Genomic DNA, 24,634 nt, shown 5'->3' on the forward strand with positions numbered 1-24,634 from the left:
TAAAAATTACTGCATTATATCAGAGATATACCTACAAAAATGAACAAAAAAAACGCTCAGAAGTATCACATCCAGTGTCAATCTCTCCTCTCATTCATAACATTGGCTTAACACAAAAGAAAACTACAGCATCGATAGACATAAACAGACTGAAAGCGACGTCAGCAGTAAAATGGCACAACTGCACTCATTATACTGCTTGTTAGAAAAAACTTCATCTGCTTCTTAATTTGTAATTCTGCATTACAATACTTGTAAAAATGTCAGGATTTCAGTCAATGCAAATGAAATAGAATTGATTGATTTCATGATTTTATGGCTCAAAAATTTGACTTTTTTTTTTTTTGCTTTGTAAATTGATCAAATAATTGATCAGTGGTCTGAGCTACATTCAAAGATAAACACAAAGTCTATTTTAATACCGTCAACGGATCATGACAACCAGCACCTGGATATGAAGTCTCCCACTTCATGAAGCTTGTAGAAATCTGACCTCTATAGACTGTGCAGAGCCTATTGAGGCTAATTTAACACTGATACACCATTATGTACAAATACAACCAAATGAAATGTGCATGGCAGACAGACTTTGTGAACCAGAAAGTTCTGGACTGAGCAGCTGAAATGACTAATGTAAAAGACAAACTCTCTTATAACTCCATTCAATACGTTTACAACAGGCAGAGCACTGTAGTGGCGAGCACTGAGGAATAAGTCACTTTGTGCATGTGTGTTTTTCTTTTCTTAAGCGTTTTCCACCTCTTCACTATACAGTACAATCAGTGAGAACAGGGCTTTTTGTTCATTTTAATAATATAACCTCGTAAAGCCCCACAGCTTAACTGGTGCTGGTGCCGTCCATAGTTGCGAGCAGATGCGAGAGCTTGGCCCTCTGGGACGGAGTGATATTGTGGCTCATGTGGATGATGCAGTCCATGGCTACGTCAGGGTTGGCCTGCACCAAGCTACAACACAGGAGGAAAGACACAAGCTCAGCTGTTAAATATGCTGGAATAAACTGGTCTAAGGTGGTTTGCAAAATACGACTTCCAGTTGGCTGCACCATCACTTGTGGTTGTATACCACCATCATGACTCATGACATTATTAAATTACCTTGCCAGGCTCAGCATGCATCGCAGTGTGGTTTCAGTTATAGAATGGACTCAACAGAAAGTGTTCAAACCTCTTAAGATGACTATAGAGTCAGTGTAGCTGTAGATTTAAATTCTTTAGGCCATTTTAGCCAAATATAAGCAAACTGATGGCAAGCACTCGGGTTGCAACCCGTGAGTCATTCATTGATGTCTACAATGCAGCAGCGTAATGTATGAGCTGACATGTAAGAGTTATTAAGATGTGGCACGTGACTTTCTGCATTGATAAGATTATAGCAATGAAAATAAGCCCACATTGTTGGACCGAAAAAATCTGTGCGAGTGTGGCTGCATACCTGCGGATGTGTTTCAAAGTGTTTTCTCTTTTCAGGTACTTGATGTTCTCTCGGATGGCTGATCGAGTGCCATCCTCCGTGGACAAATGCTTCTCGAGCCACTCAACTACTGCCTGGTTATTATCCCAGAGGTAGGCCTGCAGAGGACGACAGAAGCAAGTTTAAATCTCTGGTCAGTTTTAACAATGAAGAGCTCAAAAGTAAAAACCATGATTTGTTGGCCTCAGGCAAAAACTGACACTGGATCGATTAGACATGCAACTACTAGGTATTATCATTATTAAGTGTTGATCATTTTTCACAGCAATTAACAGGGTTAAAAAATTCAAACAGATTTTGGCTAAATTTGATCCATCAGCTGCACCACTTTTATCTATTTAGAGACAGCAGTGTCTGACTGTCAAAAACATACCATGACTGTTCCTTCTGTTTCAACAAACCAGCGTCGCAGCATGGACTGCATGTGTCCATCACTGAGGTCCTTGTTGGCCTGCAGAATCTCATACTTCACCACCTGCTCCAACAGGAGGCGACGAAGACGCCAGTAGAAGAAGGTCCTCACATTCTTCCAATCCAAAATATCCTGTCAGGGTATCGAAGGGCACAGTAGAATAAATTAAAAGGAGTGAAGCTCTTAATACAGTCTCTCTATATAAGTTTATTTTCTGCTAATTATAACATTAGAGTGTTTCTGAGGAGCTCACTCACAGTGATGACACCCTTCTCCTGCATCCTGCCCGGGGTGTCATGGAGCTCTACAAACTGCACTGCCACCTGGTGGTAGATGGGCAACAGGAATTCCTCCCTGGCTCTGAGCTTTGTCTCCAGCTCTCTGCACTGTTTGTCAGACAGCTCTGGGCAAGCTGATGAAAACAGAAGACTTGCCAGTAAGGGTGTGCACCTTCAGCTGTGTTGCAATTAAAAAGGAAAATAAACGCAAAAAAAGTGCTTATGTGAGTTTAGAAAGAAATAGCCTTTACCAAGCTGCTCAACCAGACCAGCATAGACTGAATCAAGTCTTTTCATGGTCTTAAGCAGGTCCTTCCTCCTGAATTTGATCTCCACTGTACCCTCAGCCTCCAGCACACCACCTCTGGACACAGAAAGCAGCAAAAGGGTGAGGACAAAAAGTCGGAAAGTGGTTAATCTCATACACACAAGCGCGCATGCGGTTGCTTAAGTCGGGAACTCCAGAGAGTAACCTTTAAAAACATTACTGATTCATGTACCTGCTCTCCCTGTCTGCATAGAGCTCCATGCACAATGGGTTGATGGTGGGGTCTATCACCACCCATGAGCCTCCTCTCAGCTCAGCGTGTGGTGGGATGTAAACCAGCACCGGCTGACGGAAACCACGCAGGGCGTCCACGATATAGGCCCCAAACTTCAATATCTGGTCATACATATCTGGGAGAGAAAATAGGCAAAAAGAGATTCTTTTAATTAATAACAAAAGCCCATGTAATGCAGTCTCTCTGCAAAGTTCAGTATTCATCCTGTACCCTTCATTCCGCCAGAGAAGCCCCTCCAGTTGGCAAACACCATTAGAGGCAGATGTTCTCGGTTGAAGTCGCAAATCGCCTGAGCGGTTTTAAAGGCTGAATCTGGAAACCACACCTGGCCAGCTTGCTGTAGAACCTGACATCGACACAACAAAAACATGGGCAGAGATTAAACACTGAGATACAGTCTGTTTAAATCATGAACATGGTGGTGAAATTTACTCACTTTTGATTCTGAATCCAGATTTGCTGGATCTGCCGGGACTGTGAGCTCAACTGTGCGTGTTTCAACAGCGATGACACCAAGGGGAATTCCTCCTAATCTGTTTTCATTCAACAGAGTTGATGGTCAATTAAAAAGAACTTCCTTAACACACACACATATTTGAAGAGTGCTAACAATTTACCGTGCTCTGCCCACTACCACTGTCTGAGCCCACGACTCCATGATCTCCATGAAAGAGCCGTGGTCGAAGAATCCACTCTGCCAGGCGCCTCTCACCGCTACAGACACAGACGCAGACAAAAAAGGAAATCAATGAGGCCGATTACTGAAATACAATGCTTTCAGAGTTTATATTATCTTGACACTCACTGGGGTGAGGTCTCCCAGCCAGCATCCAGCGGGGGTCATACGGTGCTTTTGTAGGAATATATTCGATCTCTCTGTCCACTGGATCTGCAGTTGCTATAACAGGCACAGGGGAGTATTTGTTCTGGAAGGAGAAGAAGAACAATAGTTAGTGATCTGAAGTGTTGCTCAGTTACTTTTATAGACCTAAACAAGCCACACTACATGAAATTTCATGCCAAACCTTTGGCATATAGGAGAGCCACTGCAGGATGGTGAAGACTCCCTCGAAGTCATCTGGCACAGTGGAGTGTGTGACTCCATTATTGTGCATGATCTGGATTCCTCCCAGCTGGTTGTTGGAAGTATAGACCTCTCTGCCCAAAACCTGTTCAGAAACAGGGATTTAACGACCAAGGACGTTTTTTAACTGACCGCAAAATGGGAACGTTAATGACTTAAATGAATATTGTGCATTCATTTCAACAGTGACATTAATTAAACCAACAAACCTTGTTAAGAGCACTTGCTCCAGTCAGGATAATGTGAGAGTTTTCCACCTGAATCACTCTCTGTCCCAGACGGACCAGATAGGCCCCGATTCCAATAGCTCGACATGTCACCTGCAAGAGCATAAAAAAACAAAAACAGACTCAAACGTTGCAGAGGTTCAGTGAGCTCTTCTGACTCAGAGAAATTAGATCCACATTCTCACCATGCTAATTGTAATAATCTCCTCATAGGCGTGAGAGGATTCTCCAGCAATGGTGCCAGAACCGCGCAAGTTCTCAACCCCAAGACCATCGTCCTTCCCGATGATGTCAGTGATGATGTACCTGTAAAAGTGATGTAGGCCGAGGAAGACCAAATCTCTATTATCCAAAAGACGCGATTAAGGCTGTCAAATATTTCAAGCCGAATTTGCTAGTTTATGAGAGCAGACAACCAATGATTTATCGTACCTTGACTCTCCACCTTCCTCTACATGGTGACAGTGAACAGCATTGGTGGAGCTGATACGTGTGTAGTCCTGCGGTGTCAGGTAAAGGTACTTGAAACCCTACAGACCAATGGAAATAACTTATAATAAGAACTGCACATACATACTGCTGCAGTATTCTTTATGGTCATTTCCTTGATTAGTGTATAATGCAAATATTAGAAGAAACACATGTCAGCGGTCACCTTGTAGGGGTCGTTGGGGTCAATCCAAGCCACCTGGAACATGTGTTTGATCTCTTCAGCGAGGCCGATGCGCGCTCCACTGTTTGCTGAGATGTAAATGCGGGGGATGCCCTCAGTCCGAGCCAGCTCAGATGCTTTGAGGAACAGCTCATCCTCTTGAGGACCAAATGAGCCAATCATATGAGTGATATCATTGCAGATGACAATAATATCTCTGCCCTCTGGGTACTCTGGAGTCTTCATCTTCATCCTGAAGGCAACCATTCCCACCTGGTGAAGAATGGTCATTAGTATCATCACACTGAGAAAGCACAAAGTGACAGAAATGCTGTAAAAAGGCTCCTACATCATTGTCTCCAGGCAGGCGGTTCATCTGCACGAGTCGACCTTGAGGGTCCAGAACCAGCTCGGTGCACATTAGGACGTCTTTAGGGTGTTTGTCACAAGGACCCCACAGCTTAAACAGTGCCTACCGGAAGAATTTCAGTTTCAGTCAGCTTTTTTGGGAACAGAGAAAAAAGAAACAAAACTAATTCAGTGAGTTAGCAGTACCTGTCTGAACATCTCGGGGAAGTCATAGACATATGTAGTCCCCAAAGTTTGAGCCTGGAAGCGCTTGGCCTGTAGCAGGTCTTTGGTCACATAAGGAGTGTTGATCAGCATGCCATGCACAGGACCCTGCTTATCTCCATATGACTGGAACATGATCTGAAAAGGGAAAGATGATAAGTTGATTAATTTGATCATGAAAATGCAACCATTAACCACCACACGAAACAAATCTCCTGCCACATATCATATTTTTCAGTTCATAAAATGCATGGAGGAGGCTACTTCAGTCCACTGTCCTCACCTGTCCAGAACTTGGGTCAGTGACCTCCTTATACAGGCTGATATCTAAGTAATAGCCTGACTCATTAGTGAGAAACAGGCGGACAGGAATGGCATTCATGGTTGTTGTGAGACGGATGTTTATCTTCAGCTCAGCCTGCAGGACCCTCAGTTTCCAAAGACGGCTGCCATAGCGCATCACCATGGAGCGAACAGATTCCTCGATCTGAGTGTCCCAAGAAGACATTAAAAAAACACTGAGAAATAAATCATGCATACATGCAGAAATCTGAATACAAGTCTGTATATACAGTCAGTTCAATGAAGGCGGACAACAGACACTGACTTTAGAGGGGTCCATAATGACAGTGGGGACGAAGTTGAGGAAGATGTGGTTGCAGTCTGTGCGGACGCTGGTGTTACTGAAGGCCACCTCCAGCTCATCCATGGCCTCCAACAGAAGACGTTCTCCCTCATTTTGAAGGTATTCAAAGGAGGCTTCCTGGTTGTGTATAAAAAAAAATCTAATCACCAAAATAACATTAGCACTAACCAAACATTAACAACATTCTCTCTAACTATGCAATCATAAGCCTTTCACCTTGGGAAAATAGTCTAAGTTCTGATGATGTTTAGCTTTTTAAAGACTCAATGAGCTGTACTTTATAGTTGCTCCGCTGACCTTTGTAATGAGATCTGAGTGGCGGATAATAGCTCGTATGAAGAAGCGGTAGTCTGTGACTTCAGCCCCCTCCTGCACCCGAGCAGCACCGAGGTACAGGTGCATCTTGTGGTTGGCACAAGGAACGGCTGTCAGGTCAAAGTTCCTCATGCGGTTCAGCTCCAGCTGAAACGCTAAAGCTGGCTCCAGATTACGGTAAATACGATCCTCCTGGAACTGAGGAGAGGCAGATTGGTCATCTCCTCACACAGCAGCACATACTTACATGATCAATTAAGATGTACTGAGAAAAACTTACCCCATCTCGAGCTCTGAAAGTGAAGAACTTGGGAAACTCTCTCTGTTGAAATGATGTCAGGATAAAAATAATCACACAACAAGAAAGTCTGTTTTTCAGAGTAAATATGTGTTCTTGCCAAAAGCAGTTTGGCAGCTTCACTCAGCAAAACTGGTGCAGCTACGGTGAGGCAGTAACAGAATCATACTGTAGAATAAACAGGTATGAACTGCCACGCTATGCTGCGTCACCTCTGGCTTAAAGACAATATTTGACAGATTTGGAGAATATGATTCACAGGGAAGACAGCAAGGCTAAGAACAGAGTCTCAACATTATATTAAGTTACATTTTTCAGAGAAGCAAACCAGAGGGATAAATGCAGTTTAGTTGGCACCATATACAGAAATTATTATTAGTATTTATTATACATTTATGCAGATCTGTGATCTGCTGCACATAAAAAAGACAAGCTGAAGTTTGGTCAAAAACAGTGAAGAGTCAGGACCCATTTATGGCCTCATCCAGTACCAACAAACATATTGTGTATGAATATACGACTGACACAGTGGGCCTGATGAAAACAGTGTATTTGCTGAGATTGAATTACCTTCTGTGCAATCAAAAATGTGATTCTCCTGATTCCATACTCAAAGAGGACAGCTTTCTGTAAAAAATACACCATTTTCAATTCAACAATAAAAAACAGAAGCATTATATCACATTCATAAGAATCAGTCATGTGAAAGGAACTACAACCCCGATTCAAAAGAAGTTGGGACGTTGTGTAAAACATAATAAAACTGAACGTGATAATCTTCTAATCCTTTCTGACATATACTCAATTAAAAAGAGTACAAATATAATATATTTAATATTTTACCTCATCAGCTTCATTGATTTTTGTAAATATCAGCTTATTCTGAATTTGATGCAGCAACATGTTTCAAACAAGTTGGGACAGGAGCAACTAAAGACTGGGAAAGATGTGGAACTCTCCAAAAACACCTGTTTGGATCATTCCACAGGTAAGCAGGTTGACTGGTAACAGGTGATAGTATCATGATTAGGTATGAAAGACTCAGTTCACGAGCGAGGGTCAACACCTTGTGGACACATGATTGTATAAAGGAGGTGACTACACAGGAACATTTCATCAAACTGTTGTTGGTGAACACAGTTCGTTTGCAAATGACTGCATTCTGTTTTTAACGACGTTTCACACAGCGTCCAGACTTTTTTGGAATTGGGGCTGTAGGTCAGGAAGCTGACCTTTGACTGGGCAAAAGCAGTGAAGGCTGTAACCAAGACATCGTCATCTTCTGTATCTGCCGTCTTTATGGACACATTAATGATGTGGATCGGGTTCTCCTTCGTATTCTGTGGGGGTGAAAGATAAGATAATCAGTGGTGGCAGAGACACATTTATTGATAAGCCAATGACCTTTGAACACCCACAGCGCTCACCTTGCACGTCTCCTCATCGTAGAGACTGGAGCAGGCCTCTGAGAATGGAGCACTCTCCAACAGTGGTTCTGCAAAGCTGGTGAGAACTTCATCAAAATTCCTGCAAAAGAAAAGGAAATATATCAACAGGCAATAACTTGCTTTTGTTTCGACCTACATATCTTTGCCATAATTAAAAAAATGACCTTTTGAAGTCGTCAAAACACTGAAAAGCCACCATGGCGCCCATGCGCTGGCAGGGTGGAGACAAGGCTCCTTCCAGGAAGAGCTCACTGCTCTGCCGCCTCATTGATCCATTGACTGGCACAGGAACCCTGAAAATAAGAGACACACAGGCAGTGACAGCACAGACTGGACCACTGAATGACCACATAGAGAGGCCTGCTTTTGCAAAAAACACTGAACAGCCAGAAGTACAAATATTCATAAAGAGCAATTAAAGCCAGTCTGGATATTCTTACCAGTTTAACAAAAAAAGAAAAAGTACGACCACCCTCATTTCCAATTATAATTACATACAGCTGATGCGTACATTTCATGTATGGAATTGAAAGGGATTATGAATTGTTGTTGTCAAGAGCAACTGTCACTTTATCTCATTGAGGTGCAATTCAAGAATCAAAATGTAATGCCGGAGAATACAGGCTCCCCATTTGGTAGCAGTCAACAAAATCGCAGGCATGAGGTTTTTAAGAGGAACATTGAATAAATAAATGATCTACCTCTCAAAAAGCTCATTATTGCCTTACAAGTTGAGAGAAGCGACAAAAAAAAAAAAAAAAAAACGTATGGAGAAACCCAGCTAAAAAAGTGAATTAAGAAGGACTTGTTAGAGGAGCCCTTAAGCAAATGTTTCTGGTTTCACAGGACAGAAGGAAAAAAGCAACAAGTGCATGCATTGCTGTGAGACATACACACGATCAGGTGGTTTGGCTGGTTTGGGAGGAGCTTTACTCTACCTGTTCAGAGTAGGGCTGCTCCCTCTGAAATAAGATGATTGACAGGTGAATATCAGCAGTGGATGATCAAAATGTACCTCTACCTCAACAAATTATGATTAGGGTGAAGCAATTTTCCAGAAGCTATGCACATTCACATTAATGTCCAGTGGGTAAAACCATTCTGCATTCAAAGTTAGCCGTAAGCACAGTTACAGCAGCGGTTTATAGGCCACTCCCCACCTGCACCACTGGGTACAGAGTAGCTATTTCATTGATTCATCTTCATCAATCTATTAAGCCAGTGCTGAGGCAACATCTGTCCAATTTTGGAGGTGGTAGTGATTCACCACTTATTCAAGAATTAAGCAACAATGAGTTATTCACCTGTGCCTTTAGAGTCTGTGCAGCTTCTCTTAGTGGGGAAAACCTGTTACCTGTTCGGATGTGACGATGGCAGCATGAACTGGAAGTCTACAGCACATGTTCCATCCTGCAGCTGGTGATGCTGGATGCTATTTAGCTCATAGGCGATGTAAGCTCTGCGCACGTACACCTGAGAGTCAAGACAGAACAAGTCATTATCAATTTAGAGATAAAAATGCATAAGAGGCTCCTAAGCGTGAATCCACCGACTGTACCTCCAAGGCAGCCATGCAGACAACTTGATTGGAGTGATAGAAGAAATTTGGCAAAACATCAAAAATGGAGGTTTCAGAGAGGATGAGTTTCTGTGGGCCAAAAAAAAAGAAATCATCATCATTTGATATCCCCGCTCTGGCAAATCAATGATTACAATGACATTTCTCCACACATGGCTAACCTTCAAGTTTTCTGGACAAAACTGGTGGCCGTACATGTCGATGGCTGACAGGAAGATGGACTCCACCTGGTTGTGCCTCAGTTCGTATGATGGTAAATGGGAGGCAATCAAGACCTGTGAAAAAAAAAAAGTATTATTAAGTCTATACAGGCATCTTGTCTGCTTTGATTAAACAATATATTCGAAACAGATGGAATAGCATCTAACAGAGATGCAGGCAGCCTTAGATGTTACCTGTCTGGCTCTTAAGGCCACCTTCGAGTTCTCCATCTTGCTAAGCTGCGTGAGCTCATTCAGAATAGCCATCAGCTCGTCCGCTAGCGTGGGATCCCTTCCACACAGTTGGTCCTATACAGCGAACAAGGTGTCTTTCACTGAAACCCAAGTGTTGGGCGAATCTTTAATTTATTCATGGCAGTGTGGAGGTTGATGAGCGCCTTACTATGAGCATTGTGACGAGGATGTTCTTCTTGGAGACCTGGGCATGAGAGAAGATGTACTCGAGCACAGGACTCATGTCAGGTTTGTTCTGCTCTCTCAGGTTGATAACACACTTATCGTAGTGAGCTGTTTGGGAGAACAAGAGTGAAATGATGTTAGCTATGACAAACAGGCCGCCATTCAGATGAAAGCATCTCATCTGAAGTTTTCATTTAAGGTTTAGCGTTTTAATGTCACCTTGCTGAAACTGCATCTCTACTTGCAGGTATCGCTTCAGCAGATCGAGAACCACAGACTTCATATAACCACGAATTCCACTGCGGTACCTGAACCAGACATATTCAAACACGAGTCGATCAATGGAATAACAATATCATTCTATATGCTGTGTATTACTACTGAACAAAAAAAAAAAAAGAAGGAGAAAATCTAACCTCTGTACCAGCTGAACGATACTCTGAGTGTTCATGAAGAACACCTCTCTGTCAGCCTTCCTCTGCAGGGTTGCTGCATGGCTGTCTAGAATATTTGCAATCTGGAATAAACAAAGGGAAACATCGTCATATTATAATGATATGAGAGATTCTCATTTGTGTTGAAAGAACTTCAGCCAGCAGTATGTCACAGCACATCTCTCACCCTTTGGCTAGGGAACTGGCAGAGGACAGAGGTGATGTTGCTCGCGTACTGGGCCATGACTTTACGGATATCTTTCTCCACACCAGGAGGGATGCGACCGGCCACACTCGTCATGATCTCCTGGAGTTCCAGAAGTGGCAGTGAGGGGTCCCGTAAAGTCTTCATCAGGGTAGCCACCCACTGTTTCAGCTGCAGACATGAACATGCACATATAATTAATAAAACTGATGTTATTTAAGAATCTGTAGTGGCAGAAATCCTGCAATGTACCTTGCTGCTGAAGTAGGGCTCTTCAAGGCAGTAGCCATCCATGACTTTACCCAAGTTTTCCAGCACACTGTGAAACACTTGGTGAAGCTTTTCCCCAACAATGGGCAGTGGCTGCTGGGGTGGCAGTATGGCCGTGTTGAGCTCCACCTACAACCAGAGGCGAAGGAAATCAGGTTCCAATATTGTTTGTAATTAAAAACAAAAACACCGGACAACCAATATAATTACTTGTTTACCAACCAGAGCTTGAAGAACCAACAGTACATACTTGGAATATGATATTTTTAATATAAATCTGGACAAACTCAGGCCAAAATGACTGATTTGACACTGCTTAGCCAAGACCTGAACATCAGAATCATGTTATAAAGTGCTGTAAATTATTAAGGCAAAATTAGTCCCTTTCCTGTGGGTCATGCCTGCACTCCTGAGTGACGCTGAAATGAACACTGAAAATAAATTAAACTCACATTTAGAATAATGTTACTATCTGTAATGTTCCTATATTTTATTTGGACCAATAGCTCCATAATGCTATTTGTTTTTTGCAAATTACTTTATCAGATAATGTTAAGAAGCAACCAACACCAGATCCATACTGCATACCTAAGGTACAGGTAGCTGGCTAACTTTAGCTTTGCTTATCTTACAGTTAACTAGTTGTCCAGCCCTGCCTTGCATTGCTCTTGGATGCTTCATGTTCTTACATCTTGTACCTTTAAGAGAACAATTTATGCAGTTTGAGTCCATCTGCTCACCCGATGTACACTGCTGGGGTCATCCAGGTCTACATGTGCCATCACACAGCCAGGCTGCAGAACTGCTCCAGGTCTTTTAACAAAGTAGATACAACCAGACTGCTGCACAGTCAGCGTCATCACCATCTTCATCACCTGAAACCACCGCACAAACAGCCAGTCAACAGAAACACAAAAAGACACAGCATGGCAGACACCTCAAGAAATCTATTTTACCACATTTACCTCAATCTCTGCATATGTCTCTCCTGCACAAACATGACCGCCATCCTCAATCATGTACTGCAGCAGTTTACCAGCAGAGGGCGACCTCAGCACCGTGGGATCCTTCTCCTTCTCAAATACACAAGTCTTGTTGCCAACAGTGATGCGGTAGCTGTGGAAATGAAGTAATTCAGAAGAAGAATTATGCTTCGCCGTTCTTTGCCTCCGCAAACCAGTCAAGCTACAGTTTACATCCATGTCTGTCTGGACTTAATAAAAGGTATTAAGTGTATCATCATATTGACATGTCTGATTGCAGTGAATAATTTCCAGTGAGAAACATGCTGTCTTCACTCAGAGACTATTTCAACAGAGCAGTACAGAGGAATGACAGAGACCTTCATCACAATCACCTGAAGATCAATATCAGCTAAAACAACGAGCCTGTGGTCGACTACAATGCTTCAAATATGGATGTTGCTGCAAAGGAGCAATAAATTCCAAAACATGGATGCTTTACACATGTCTTTAACCTGGCAGCACAGAAGATCTCTACAATCATCACAGTTTCAAGGTGGACGCCCGAGATTAGTGTCACCAATTCAGTATCTGACCAATTGTGAAATATGGTCACAATCTCTCCCTCTGTTTCTGGGCGATGGTGTTGAATAATGACCAGAAAAGTGTTTTTGCAGAACGTTATGATGTCACAGTGAAGCTGACCTTCATCACTAAAATCTAATGAGTTCACGCTTGAGTCCAAGTGGACATTTGGGCCAAATTTGAAGACATTTCCTTCAGGATATCCTGAGATATCATGTTCACAAGAATGGGACGGACAACCTGAAAACATAATGCCCACAGCCATGACAGTCACCTGCATGGAGGCATAAAGAATGAGTAAAACAAACAAACAGATGAATAAAGATATAAGAGCTCTTGCCTGTCCACTTCCTCCTTCATGTAGGTGGTGTGGCTGCTGCCGTCATAGGACAGCAGGAGGCCACCATCGCTCAGCCGGTGGACATCTATCTCAATGTTGGAGCTGTTCATCATGATGACGTAAGTTGTTGGGGATTGACGAGCCACCTGCAGGCAGCAGTAGTGATGATTTATTGATTAAAAAAGGCAAGAGGTTGAGTGAAGGCAGGAATGTGTGTGAAGGGAATAAGGTCGATACCTTCAGGCAGTACTTGACTCCTTCATATATGAGGTCTACGTTGACAGAGTTCAGGAGACTGGCTGCAGGCAGCACTTGGCCTCTATAGATGCAGAAGATATTTTTTTTATGAGTCAATTACATAAACATACATTAAGGAATGCAGTCAGACATCAATAAGACAGGACTGTGTCAACTGACCTTTCCAGTGAATGTAGGTAGTCAGACATGCTCTTTCGGAAGCTTGCATCAGCAACATGCAAAGCCCCACAAACAATGCCCAGCATGGTATCTGGCCTCTCAGCCTGTAGGAAGAGCATGCGGCTTCATGAGGCTAATACAGTGACCAAGAACCTGGCAGTGTAATGATTTACGGCATGATATTCAGTCTCCTACCTGCACTTTCTCTGCAATGAGATGATCCAGCCAGCCGGTGTCGATGTCATTGTTTCTGAAGCTTTCTGTCTCCAGTAGCTTAATGAGGTATTCGACTGTGGTCCTGAAGTCGCCTCTGATGGACAGCTCCTTCATCGCCACCACCATGTTCCTGAAGCACATACAAAATATGACACCTGATAAACACAAGTATCCTATGTTTTAGCTTCATGTTATTATGTCATATATTCTGTATTATTATAGAATTCAACCCACATTATAAAAACAAATATATATGAGTAATGTAAATAATAGAAATGATTTGTATTGGTTGCAAAAGTATATTGCATAATTGTCTTTTAAGATTCTATTATATCATTGGCAGGTCTTTGTATTCTCCACATTGTTTTATTATATCACGGGCTGTTACAACAATAGGGTAGATATTGTGTTGACTGGCTGTTGCCTCAGAGTCGATACATGAAAGTTAGAACTGCTAAAGATCTGATACCATCAGAACAAAGAAAGAGACTTACGAAATGGCTTCTTCGCGGTTCTCGCCCCAGGAGAAACAGTGTCCAAACTGGGAGTCTGCAAACTCATGCAGGCCACCAGTTGCCCCCACACTGAAATAACCCCAGACGTTTTTACTGCTGCGGAAGTTCAACTCCTGCACGGTGCCTGAACTGGGCTTGAACCCCTGTTAGTGAGGACGATACATCAGCGGTAAATTAAATGTACATTACAAAACTGTGTGTTTTGAGCATTGATGAACTCGAGCTGTACCTCATCAGGGTTTTCACTGGTGATCCGTGCAGCTATGACATGCCCTCTTGGACTTGGCATGCAGTCTGGGGTCTCGAAGTTAATGATGGTGTCACCCCACGGAGTTTCTCCATAAAGCAAGCGGATGTCCTTAATTCTATGAAGGGGGATGCCCATCCCAATCTATCAGAGAAGAAACACTGAGTTTAAATGGAGGGGTTGGCTCTCTGGCTATAGTTAGCTGTGGTGTAATTATTCCTCTTCATGGCTTACCTGAAGCTGGGCAGCTGGCAGGTTTACATCTCCGATCATCTCTGTACAAGGATGCTCCACCTGCAGGCGAGGATTCAGCTCCAGGAAATGGAAACTTCCATCTTCAGAGAAGAGATATTCCACAGTACCTGCACTCACATAGCCCACCATCTTGGCCAGTCGCACAGCATACTGGCCAGAAAGAGGAGACTGTCAACTTTCAACCCGAGTTCATTAAAACGGGAAAATGAGAACATGCAGCAGCGTAAACTGACCCGTTCCATTTGCTCAAACGTTGAGGGAGCGGCTATGGTGGCAGGAGCCTCCTCTATGATCTTCTGGTGCCTCCTCTGGATGGAGCAGTCCCGTCCAAACAGAGAGATGGCATTTCCGTACTCATCAGCCAGTATCTGGACCTCGAGGTGTCTCGCATGCTGAGCGAGCTGCATGATGAAGATAGGCGAGCCGGGTACCTCCGTCTGAACCTGCATTCAAAGAAAACACAAAAGCTATGTGTTAAGAATTACATCAAATTCAACTGTGTACAGTGGGGTCTACATCAAAAAGGACTGGGCTGTAAAATGGAATGACACAAACCTGTCTAAAGAAACCTGGGAAATCCTCAGAACTTTCTACTTTACGGATGCCCTTTCCACCTCCACCCTCAGAGGCCTTGATTACAACTGGATAGCCTATTCTCTCTGCACCCTGCAAAGAACCAGCACATGAAACACGCATTAGCAAAAGATAGTTGCTTGACAGGAATAATTTTGGGAAAGAAGAAGCAAAGGTGTAGAAATTACTAAATAAGCTTACTGTCAGGCCATCATCTACATCCTGAACACAGCCCTTTGTGTAGACCTCTGGAGGAACGCTGATTACATTGCCCAGCCTTTGGTCCTCCTCTGGCCAGTCCACTCTCAGACCTGGTGCACCATGAGACACAAGATTAGATCAGAAAAACACTGTATTCACTGTATGAAGGTGCACACATCACCCGCAGTCTACGGTACAGTTTGTGTCAATGTACATTCTGTGAACTGAGACAGTGTGGGAGGGACAGCATTACCTGATCCGCTCCATGGTAGTGTGGGAATGTCAGCACTCTGAGCCACAATAGAGGAGGCCACCTTATCCCCAAGAGCCCACATGGCTTTACTGGACGGCCCTGAGAGAAGAGCAGTCAGTCAACAATGAGACCTGACATGTACAAATAAACCAAGTACAAATAATGCGAACATTCGGTGGGTTCAAACTGGACTTTACCTAAAAATGTTATTCCTGCTTTGTTCAACAGCTCAGGCAGTTTGGGATTTTCTGAGGCATGACCCCATCCAGCCCACACAGCCTGTTAACAGTGATACAGACAGAATGAAATCATTTATCACAGATTTTTTTTAATTAACAAATTAACAGAAAGAACACTGCTGTTTAGATAAAAGGTGAAGAGCACCTGTACTGGGATTCTTTTAGCAATGTCCACTATCAGCTCCACGTTGGCGTAGTTGTTATTGTTGGGCCCACCAGGTACAGGAACATAATGGTCTGCCATTTTAATATATTCTAAAAGGAAAAAGAGAAACATATAACAACTTCACAGGGAATCACTCTCTATGGCAGCTTCTGGTCAAAACAGCTGACTTAGAGTTCGGACACAGTTTCCAATGTAACTGGTAACATATGTCTGGGCATGAAAAGTGTGATGTGGACCCAACAACCGTAATTTTACTGGAGACCAGTCCCCACAACAGACTCAAACACCACTAAGCTCGTTTACCATCTACACAGGAATCATGTCAAACAGTGCAGAGAGAGTCTACATAAAGATGGTAGCTGCAAAAGTACATTTATATGAGTAAGTACCACCTTTTGTGGAGTATATTATTCAAAATGTAATAAGAAACAGGCCTTTCCTTGTGGCTTATATAAACTATTTAGTCATTGAATTCACCGAAAATGCTCTATATAGTGAAATGCATCATTATCAGCTTGAAGCTCACAATAATGCTGACCTGCATTAGCTTTCAAGTCTTCAGGGGTTACCATGACCACAAAACGGATGGTCCTTTCATTGCGAAACATTTCGTAGGACCAGCGACGGATAGAACGCATACATTTGACTGCAGCGATCCCGTTGTTGGCTATCAGCACCTGAAACAGGAACAGAAATCACTTGTGCTGCCGGAAGAAAGACAGGAATTGGAAAGATATTGCAATGTCATTAAGCAATGAAAAATAAAGTTTCGAACTGAGGAGAAGGGACTTTCATTATTACCTTTTCAATGACACGGTTGCCACCAAACCTGGTGACAAACTCAGCAGGAGAAGCCACAGTGAAGTCCCTCTGTAGATCCATCTTTCTGTGTTCACGTCCTTTTTTTACCAAGTGAAGACCAGACATGCTAGACCTGCAGTGGAAAGCTCAGGGTTAGCTGTCTTGCACAATAACACAGCAAAACACAATCACCTGGGTGTATTCTGTTCCTTGTATTAGCTGCAACATCTATTAAATAATCCAGAAGACTGCAGGCTGCCTATCATCCCCCAAAACGCCACAACCCAAGCAGGTGTAAAAGCAACAGGACACAGCGCTTCTCTGCAGTTCGGCTGGTAAAAAGATACATAACAGCGTGAGTCAGGAGCTGCTGGACTGACAACAACAAGGGAACAACAGCACTGAAAATCAAAAACCAAAGTCAAAGTTCAGCCTCTCTCAAACAGGTGAAGACAGGCTGTGAACCAGACCAGCCCATATATTTCTGACCTTATCTTGAAAATTGCACGTACCACTGCTCTTCGCAGAAAACAGTTGACAGAAAAGTGCAATCTCAACAAATTATCACTCTCTGTGTCCTTTTTTATCGGGTGTTCAGCACAGCAGACAATAAATGGTGAATGTTTCATCATTCATACAGACTGTACCTTAGCCCAGTCAGGTAACAAGGCAGTTACAGTAGTAGTAATAGCTGATGAAACAGTAACACTTTATGTAAAGGTACACACATCCACTGTTAACTAATAATTAGCAGGCATATTAGTAGCATAGTGGCTTTTTATTACTCATTATAAAGCACTCACTAATGCATTATTCTGCATGACCATATTTTACAACTACAAGGCTATTAGCGAAGAGGTTTCACTCAATAACTTTCAAATTAATGCTTACTGATAGTAAGGAAGTTGTTGTACATGTATTACAATTTAATAACCTAAACCCCCTAAATCCAAGGATAAGGCATTAATAAGTGCTCTATAATCACTAATAAAGAGCCAATATGCTACTAATATAATTGCTAATGAGCCACTAATTAATGGTGAATATTTGTAACTTAATATGAAGTGTGACTGATAAAACATATATTCAGAAAGGTTAGTATTATAAACCAAAGTCATTGTATAAAGATTTAATTATCTTTAATCTGATATTATTTTGAGTCACGTGGGATTAATTGGATTTGACCTACAGCTTTCATGTTTCCTGTGATTTCAACAGATAAGTATATTCATAACGTACTAATACTAATACTACCTCCACGACTAACAACAATCTTTATAGAGCACTTTTCAAAATGCATGTTACAATGTGCTTCACAAAAGCGCGGCAAGGCAAATCTTTTGGGTTTTAAAAGAAAGGATAAAGACACATTGAAACTCACTGACTGATCTCTGATTTAGCCAACCTGATTTCCGCCGGCAAATCGTTCCAGAGCCTCGGGGCCCTGACTGCAAACGCTCTGTCTCCTTAAGGTTTCAGCCAACAAAAGACCTCTGCCCGAGGATCTAAAGGTACGCACCGACGCATACGGTACAACAAGATTAGAGATACAGCGGGGAAAGAAGCCACGAAGAACGTTGAAAGTAATCAGTAAAATCTTCTGCACAGTCTGGAGTCGATCAATGGATTTTTGGTTCAGACGAGTAAAAGGCTGGTGTAGTGATCTTGCTGTGATCAGATGGAGGCTTGCAAAATGGCCTCTCTTTGAAACTGAAGATATAAATATTTGGAAAATACCACCTAAGACGATAAGAACACGAAAATTTAAATTACTGTCAAACCAGACGCCGAGATTCTTTGCAAGACGCTTCATACGATCCAACAGGGAAGCGGCAGATGGTTGTCAGTGATAATGATGACTGAGTCTATAAGTCTTTCCTCACTCGAACAATCAACGCTGAGTTTCATGAGCAATGAAATGTGCTACTTTGCTATTTGGCTGTCGAAATCAATGGAATCAGCTAACCGCATAACAAAACAAGTTTGGTTTTAGAATCACAAGCTCCATTTTTATGTAATAAAGGTGTATCATCTCACCTGGTTTACTGTCTGTTTACAGACTCTTAAAACATTAAAAAAGGTAGTTAAGTTTAATTCACAACTGAACTCAACTGACGTGGTACCTGTCTGAAATCCATTATAATCATAATTCCACCAGTATACGATACATTTGGAACACTGTTTACATTAGGACAACAACCTTAAGGCAGCTTTTCCGTGTTTTGCAAGACAAAATCCGAACAAACACTGCAATAACTTTAGATAATTTTACGTACCATGATTATCAGTTGGCTCAAACCGTGTTAATTCTTGTCACAACTGCACCAAAACCTACTTCATAGAACTTCTGTCCCATGTTAAGATGACAACCAGCTGTGTGACACCACTGAGCTCTACGGTGAAGTTGGAGTGCAATTCTCTCCGAGCAGATATGAACTTTAAACTTAACTCCTCTATTGTGCTGTTCGCTCAGGGAATACAGATTGGACTCTGTTATTGAGCTGCTTTTTGATAACCTTTTCCAGTGTTGTGAACTCCTGATCCACTTTCGGATCTTTTTCCAGGACCTGAGGCATGACAGGGCAGGGTTTATTTTAACTGACATTAACTTAACTGAACAAACACTGGGTATCTATGCATAAACATGAGCTCTGCTTGTTTGCTTAAACATGTTTGCTTATTACTGAACTGCTTCATAAGGACAAAGCTATTCTGGTCGGTTTAACACTTCCCGTCTCTACAGAGTGCACGCTGCTGGAGTGTTTTTTTTAATTTCCTCAAACTTACATGTGCCAAGACGAGCTCTGTTCAGTTACATAACTACAGTATGACCACATGAGTGAACCTTCCTGTTCATAAACATGTCTGCAGAAGTTGCTCCGGTATCTTTTTTACTTTGGTACAAAGTCATTATTCTGCATGTTTCCATTATTTCTGCTGCTGTAAGCATGTGATAACTGTCCACATTATCAACAGTGCAGCAAATGTATCAAGTTACAGAGAACGGTATCCAGCTTTTAATGGCACTTACCTTCGGAGATATGGGAACAAGCCGTTTCGCTCCATTTTATGGCCTACTTCATTATCCAACGTGCGTTAGCAGTGAAGTAGATTTTAAAATCTAACACCAAAACAAAGCGCCTTCCACAAAATGTTCCTCTCAGGCGCTTCCTCCCCTCTCCCCTCCCACATTTGGAGCAGAATAATCTAAAGATCCCCTGTGACAGATCACAGGCTGCTTGTTCCAAATATGCACAGAGGCATGGCCAGCAGCCGGACAAAAGTGCTCATTCTACTTCATTTATAAAAGAAAGCAACTAGTATCCAGGCAAAATTTGTAGCCAAAGCTAAAACCTTCATTCACACACATGAAAATAGATTTCTATTCCATTAAACATTTTATAAAAGTGCATTTCCTTCTGCTGCAAAACTATTCACCTAACAGCACGCAGATGCTTCTAAAGCTGACATTTAGGGGAGGAACATTTCTTACCTTTCTCCCCTTCATGCTTCCCACCAGTCCCCCGAGCACACACAGCTTGATGCATTTGGATAAGTCGATCTGAGCATGTCAGGTTGAACATGCAGCTAGGTGAACCAAACAACCCCTCTGACCCATGGTCATATTGTATACTATCGCTGGGTATAAAAATAACTCTCCACTATGCAGAGTGTAAAAAACAAGGTTAAAAATACAAAATCAGTGGAGGATTTAAAAGTATTTTTGTTTGCTGTGTCGCGACCTAGAGTGACTCCACAGTTCTCAAAGTCATTTGGTTCATGCTCTGGTTCCAATAATAGAGCCTGGGTGTTTGGCATGCAACAATAACGCAGGTCAACTCGATGCAGTCAGGTGATAACGCACAGTTTGTGGAGACATAGCAAGCAGGAGCATAACTGCACACATCGCCAGCATGGCCACAAAACAACTCAGTGTATATTCAGACTAATATTTGGCATGTGTGACATGCTTCCATGTCACATACCAGAGTTATGACTTCCAGACAAGGTTTTTCACCAATGTGTAGTCACATGATTGAGTGATAAAAACATGCCTAACCCTCGACAGTTTACATTAAATTCACTTAGGTCTTACTTGATGCCTGAGGAGCTGGGCTGCGGCACTGCAGAGGACTCCTGCTGGGGAGAAGATCTGTGGGCGGAGGTCGGTGGCTGAGATGCGCCACTTGGAGGTTTGGTGACCAGAGGTTCCTCGTCTGAAGAGTTGTCCTCCGATGCTCCGAGGATGAACTTGAGGCGTTCCCTCGCCTCGGGACCTGAGCTGAGCATTGGCACATTGGATTTGGAAGGTCTCTGGGTTGTCGGTGGCAACGATGGCGTTTCTGAATTTACCTCAGAAGACGCCTGCAGAGCCTCAGTGTCCACTGTTGTGACATCAAGAGTGGCAGAGGCACTGCTGGCCTGAGGACTGTAATCCTCGTTGCATGTTGAGGTAGTAGGAGTTGTTGACAGGCAACATTCGCCTGGTTGAGGGGCTTGTGTAGCAGGCACATCCTCCTCGGCTGCAGGTGGACCACAGCCAGACGGAGATTCCTCTCCTTTCACGGGCATCGCTGCTGTCTTGGTATTAATCCTCCACAGTAGCAACAATATCCATAGGATTAATCCCAAAACTGCAAATGGGAGCATTGACAGACATTCTCCTGAGACTGCAACAACAGAATAAAGTGGGCATTATCATTCACATATGACACACATCATAAGTCAGCCAAATATCAATATGGGATACCTCTTACACCGCACAATAATAGTTTGCATGGCATCAAAAATAAGTATTGATTGACTGATCATTGTAATACATATAATATTACATAACATTTTATTATATAATATTACAATGACACTATTACTGACTTTTTCTAGGAAAAAGCTTTACTCAGTGAATATCTTTTCCTTAATAAATAATTTGTGTTTACGTTAAAGTATAATTACCTGAAAATAAGAATCACTATGTTTTCTATAGCATAGAATGAGCTTTCTATGTCTACAGAGGGAGCGGGCCCTGTTCAACAGGGTCCACCATGTTGCACTGCCATGTCTCTACAGTAGCCCAGAATGGACAAGCCAAAAACTGGCCTGTCATTTATTATGGCCATTATAAGGGAGAGTGAGGTGAGGAGTATTCAGCTGGTTGCAATCTGCAACCTCACCACTAGATGCCACTAAATCCTACACACTGGACCTTTACATGGATGTAAAACATTGACCATCTGTCAATACATAATTTAGCAGATTTTTTTAAACTCTCAGATATTGATATCTGCCTCAAAAATTCATCGGTTGGACTGCAATTAAGGGACTTTTCGTTCTCGGTCAAAAGGAAATGAAGACAACTTGATGCTGTGCAACATTGCTGTCTGCGTACTATTCTTGTCTGAAGACATTTTTCCAGAGCGGATCAGAGGTCAGAAGCCTTCTCAGGACAGGGCATGCTGGGTAATTGAGAGATAAGACGTGTAGGCTCAACTTCAAAAAAACATGAGAGACAACAGGTAGAACGGCTTGTTTTCATACCAGTCCAAAGCTGAACTGATAAACCTCCCATTAAGCAAATCAATTAAATGTTATGAGCATTAAAATGTACACAGTCGCATGCACACTCTTACTGACTTTGAGTCCTATAAATAAACAAATCAAGATATTTTTGCAGTTTACAATGCCAGCAGGTCCCGGCAGGCTGCATTTCCCAGCCAGTGTCCGGTGAACAGACTGTCTCTGACAGCTGACATGAGAGCCAAGTGTGCTGCTTCATTTGGGCTAAAGGTCAACACTGAGGGAATGAAGGGTGAGGAGGAGGAAGAGGAGGAGGAGGAGGGGGCACAAACAGCATTCATGAGCATCTGATGGCACCAAAATAAAGATATAAACATGAAGATTACATGTCACATGAAACATGTGAAACAAATATGGCTTCCCCTGTCAGCCAAAGTCTGCATCTCAGATAAAAATGTAGCTCATGTTAATATTTAGTCCATGTGAAAGAGGCATTCAGTGCAGAGACAAGGGGACATTTGTCCTCTGCTGCCACTCTGACTTTGACTGAAACAAAGAAAAGGCTGAGCCATCACTTTTTAGATCAAGTACAATATTGATTTTGACAAAACTGGTTGTTTGAATTTTTCATTTCATGTGTCATATTTTCTTTAAGCAGGTTCAAAGTTTTTTTTTCGGGGCCATATGTACTTCCAGCACTGAAATCTTAGATTAGTTAAAAAAAAAAAAAGTGAGTTCAGTGTTGCAGGTATTTTATGTTTCCTAACAAATCCACTGAATAATACAAGTGTGATAACGTGTGTTGGTTTTAGCTCCATGGTGACCTCAACCGACTGTCAAATGTACACAAAATGTCACTGACTGAACGTGGCTTATCGACTACAAACTGAACGTAACACATGTCCATGTATTGTTGTTTTCTCACAAAAAACATCAACTTCAGTGACAGAAAACAGACTTGAAGAAGTTCACGCAAAGCTGACACAAAACTGGCATTTCACTTCGCTTTTTACCCAACGGGAAAATTACTCTGCTTTAAAGATCACACATGAAGTCCATTTATGTCAGCGAGGGACAGCTGTGGTTTACTTGGCAGAACAAAACTTGCAAAAGCGGTGTTAAAGTGTAAAAACTGGTCATTTACACACACACCACCAGATAACGGGCAGCTCTGCTCAGCCGTTGTTGCTGCTGCTGCAATACACACCAGGCTAACGAGCTAGCTGACAACAAACCAATGACCACTTTTCATACCGCCACTCATTATAAACTACTTTCTTCACTGACTGTTTCTCTGCACCGAGACCTCAAACTCGGCCAAAAGTGAACCGCATCGCCGGTAATGATTTAACTTTAATCATTTTCATGTCAATAGCAGCTAATGTCAAATCCACCTACCACCAGTGTAGTGTCCCTCAGCCCCCTACGACCGTCCAACACCTCCTCTTCGCGGGGACAGTAAACAGTTGTAAGGGGGGTGGGGGGATTTCCAGCTCCTCCCAGGAAGGAGGAACGCATTCGGAGATCGTGTGTAAACAAGATGTTTCACTCTGTGGGTAAACCAAGCGGCACCCTCCCGCCTCAAGGCTGAAAAATGAAGCCAACGCGGAAGTACCCAGAGCTGCAGTTCCTCGAATGCTCACTTGAGTCTGGCTCCAAAAGCGACTCAGTCCAGCTTTGCTTCACAAAATAGGACTTTTGCATCCAAAACGTGAAAATGTACAAGCGCAGCTGAAATGACAAAAAACATTAATAGGAAACTCTTTTGATAATGGTTTAAGCAATAAACAAGTGCAATTATACAAGACCATTTCCTGCATTCAAATTTGTGATATTTACTGTTTTCTAAAATTTTGAGGTTTGGACAATCGGTTGTACAAAACAAGCACTGTGAAGATGTCACTTTGGGCTCCGGAATGAACAATGAATCAATTAGTTAAGAAAATTATTAGTGGATTAATCCATAATGAAAATAATCATTCATTGGTCCAACAGACCAACTGCAACAATAAAATCCTGCTGTAGCAATAATGAGATATAATAAATTAATAAATGTGATTAATAAATTAGAACATGTGATACTTTTACTTTTACTGCTTTAAGTACATTTTCCTGATTATCCTGACATATTTAACAATGCAGGACCTTTACTTATAAGTTGATTTTACAGTATGCGATTCGTACTTTCACTAAACTCACAGACTGTGAAGCGCTGCAAAATATTTGATTGGAGTGGTTCAACCGATTTAATAAAC

At 42.3% G+C, this 24,634-nt stretch overlaps 1 protein-coding gene across 4 annotated transcripts; it reads right to left on the reverse strand.

Annotated features, from left to right (window-relative positions):
• Positions 1-277: 277 nt before the first annotated feature.
• Positions 278-23,818, reverse strand: acacb (acetyl-CoA carboxylase beta). 4 transcript variants are annotated; one of them, XM_041936858.1, is made up of 54 exons: positions 23,778-23,818; positions 20,962-21,535; positions 16,866-16,998; positions 16,603-16,741; positions 16,044-16,153; positions 15,857-15,938; positions 15,660-15,758; positions 15,407-15,516; positions 15,188-15,298; positions 14,866-15,075; positions 14,612-14,782; positions 14,360-14,521; positions 14,110-14,273; positions 13,595-13,745; positions 13,400-13,503; positions 13,220-13,301; positions 12,983-13,128; positions 12,061-12,211; positions 11,836-11,970; positions 11,078-11,224; positions 10,808-10,996; positions 10,603-10,703; positions 10,406-10,494; positions 10,170-10,294; positions 9,962-10,075; positions 9,728-9,841; positions 9,546-9,635; positions 9,342-9,460; positions 8,926-8,949; positions 8,152-8,280; positions 7,967-8,066; positions 7,772-7,879; positions 7,110-7,166; positions 6,522-6,563; positions 6,224-6,439; positions 5,888-6,043; positions 5,564-5,767; positions 5,263-5,418; positions 5,057-5,179; positions 4,711-4,980; positions 4,488-4,585; positions 4,241-4,361; positions 4,038-4,148; positions 3,770-3,913; positions 3,550-3,670; positions 3,362-3,458; positions 3,181-3,277; positions 2,955-3,090; positions 2,682-2,859; positions 2,433-2,545; positions 2,161-2,315; positions 1,865-2,035; positions 1,453-1,589; positions 278-965 (listed from the first exon to the last, which is right to left on the reverse strand). In XM_041936858.1, exons 2-54 carry the CDS (start codon positions 21,513-21,515, stop codon positions 839-841), a joined length of 7,293 nt encoding a protein of 2,430 aa, XP_041792792.1. In that variant the 5' UTR covers positions 21,516-21,535; positions 23,778-23,818; the 3' UTR covers positions 278-838. The 4 variants fall into 4 exon arrangements, with proteins under 4 accessions (XP_041792792.1, XP_041792793.1, XP_041792794.1 ...); XM_041936859.1 differs by lacking the exon at positions 8,926-8,949; XM_041936860.1 differs by lacking the exons at positions 20,962-21,535; positions 23,778-23,818 and adding an exon at positions 19,897-20,031.
• Between the last annotated feature and the right edge of the window lie 816 nt (positions 23,819-24,634).

This window comes from Chelmon rostratus, chromosome 5 (assembly GCF_017976325.1).
Source record: "Chelmon rostratus isolate fCheRos1 chromosome 5, fCheRos1.pri, whole genome shotgun sequence".
Classification (NCBI taxonomy): domain Eukaryota; kingdom Metazoa; phylum Chordata; class Actinopteri; order Chaetodontiformes; family Chaetodontidae; genus Chelmon; species Chelmon rostratus.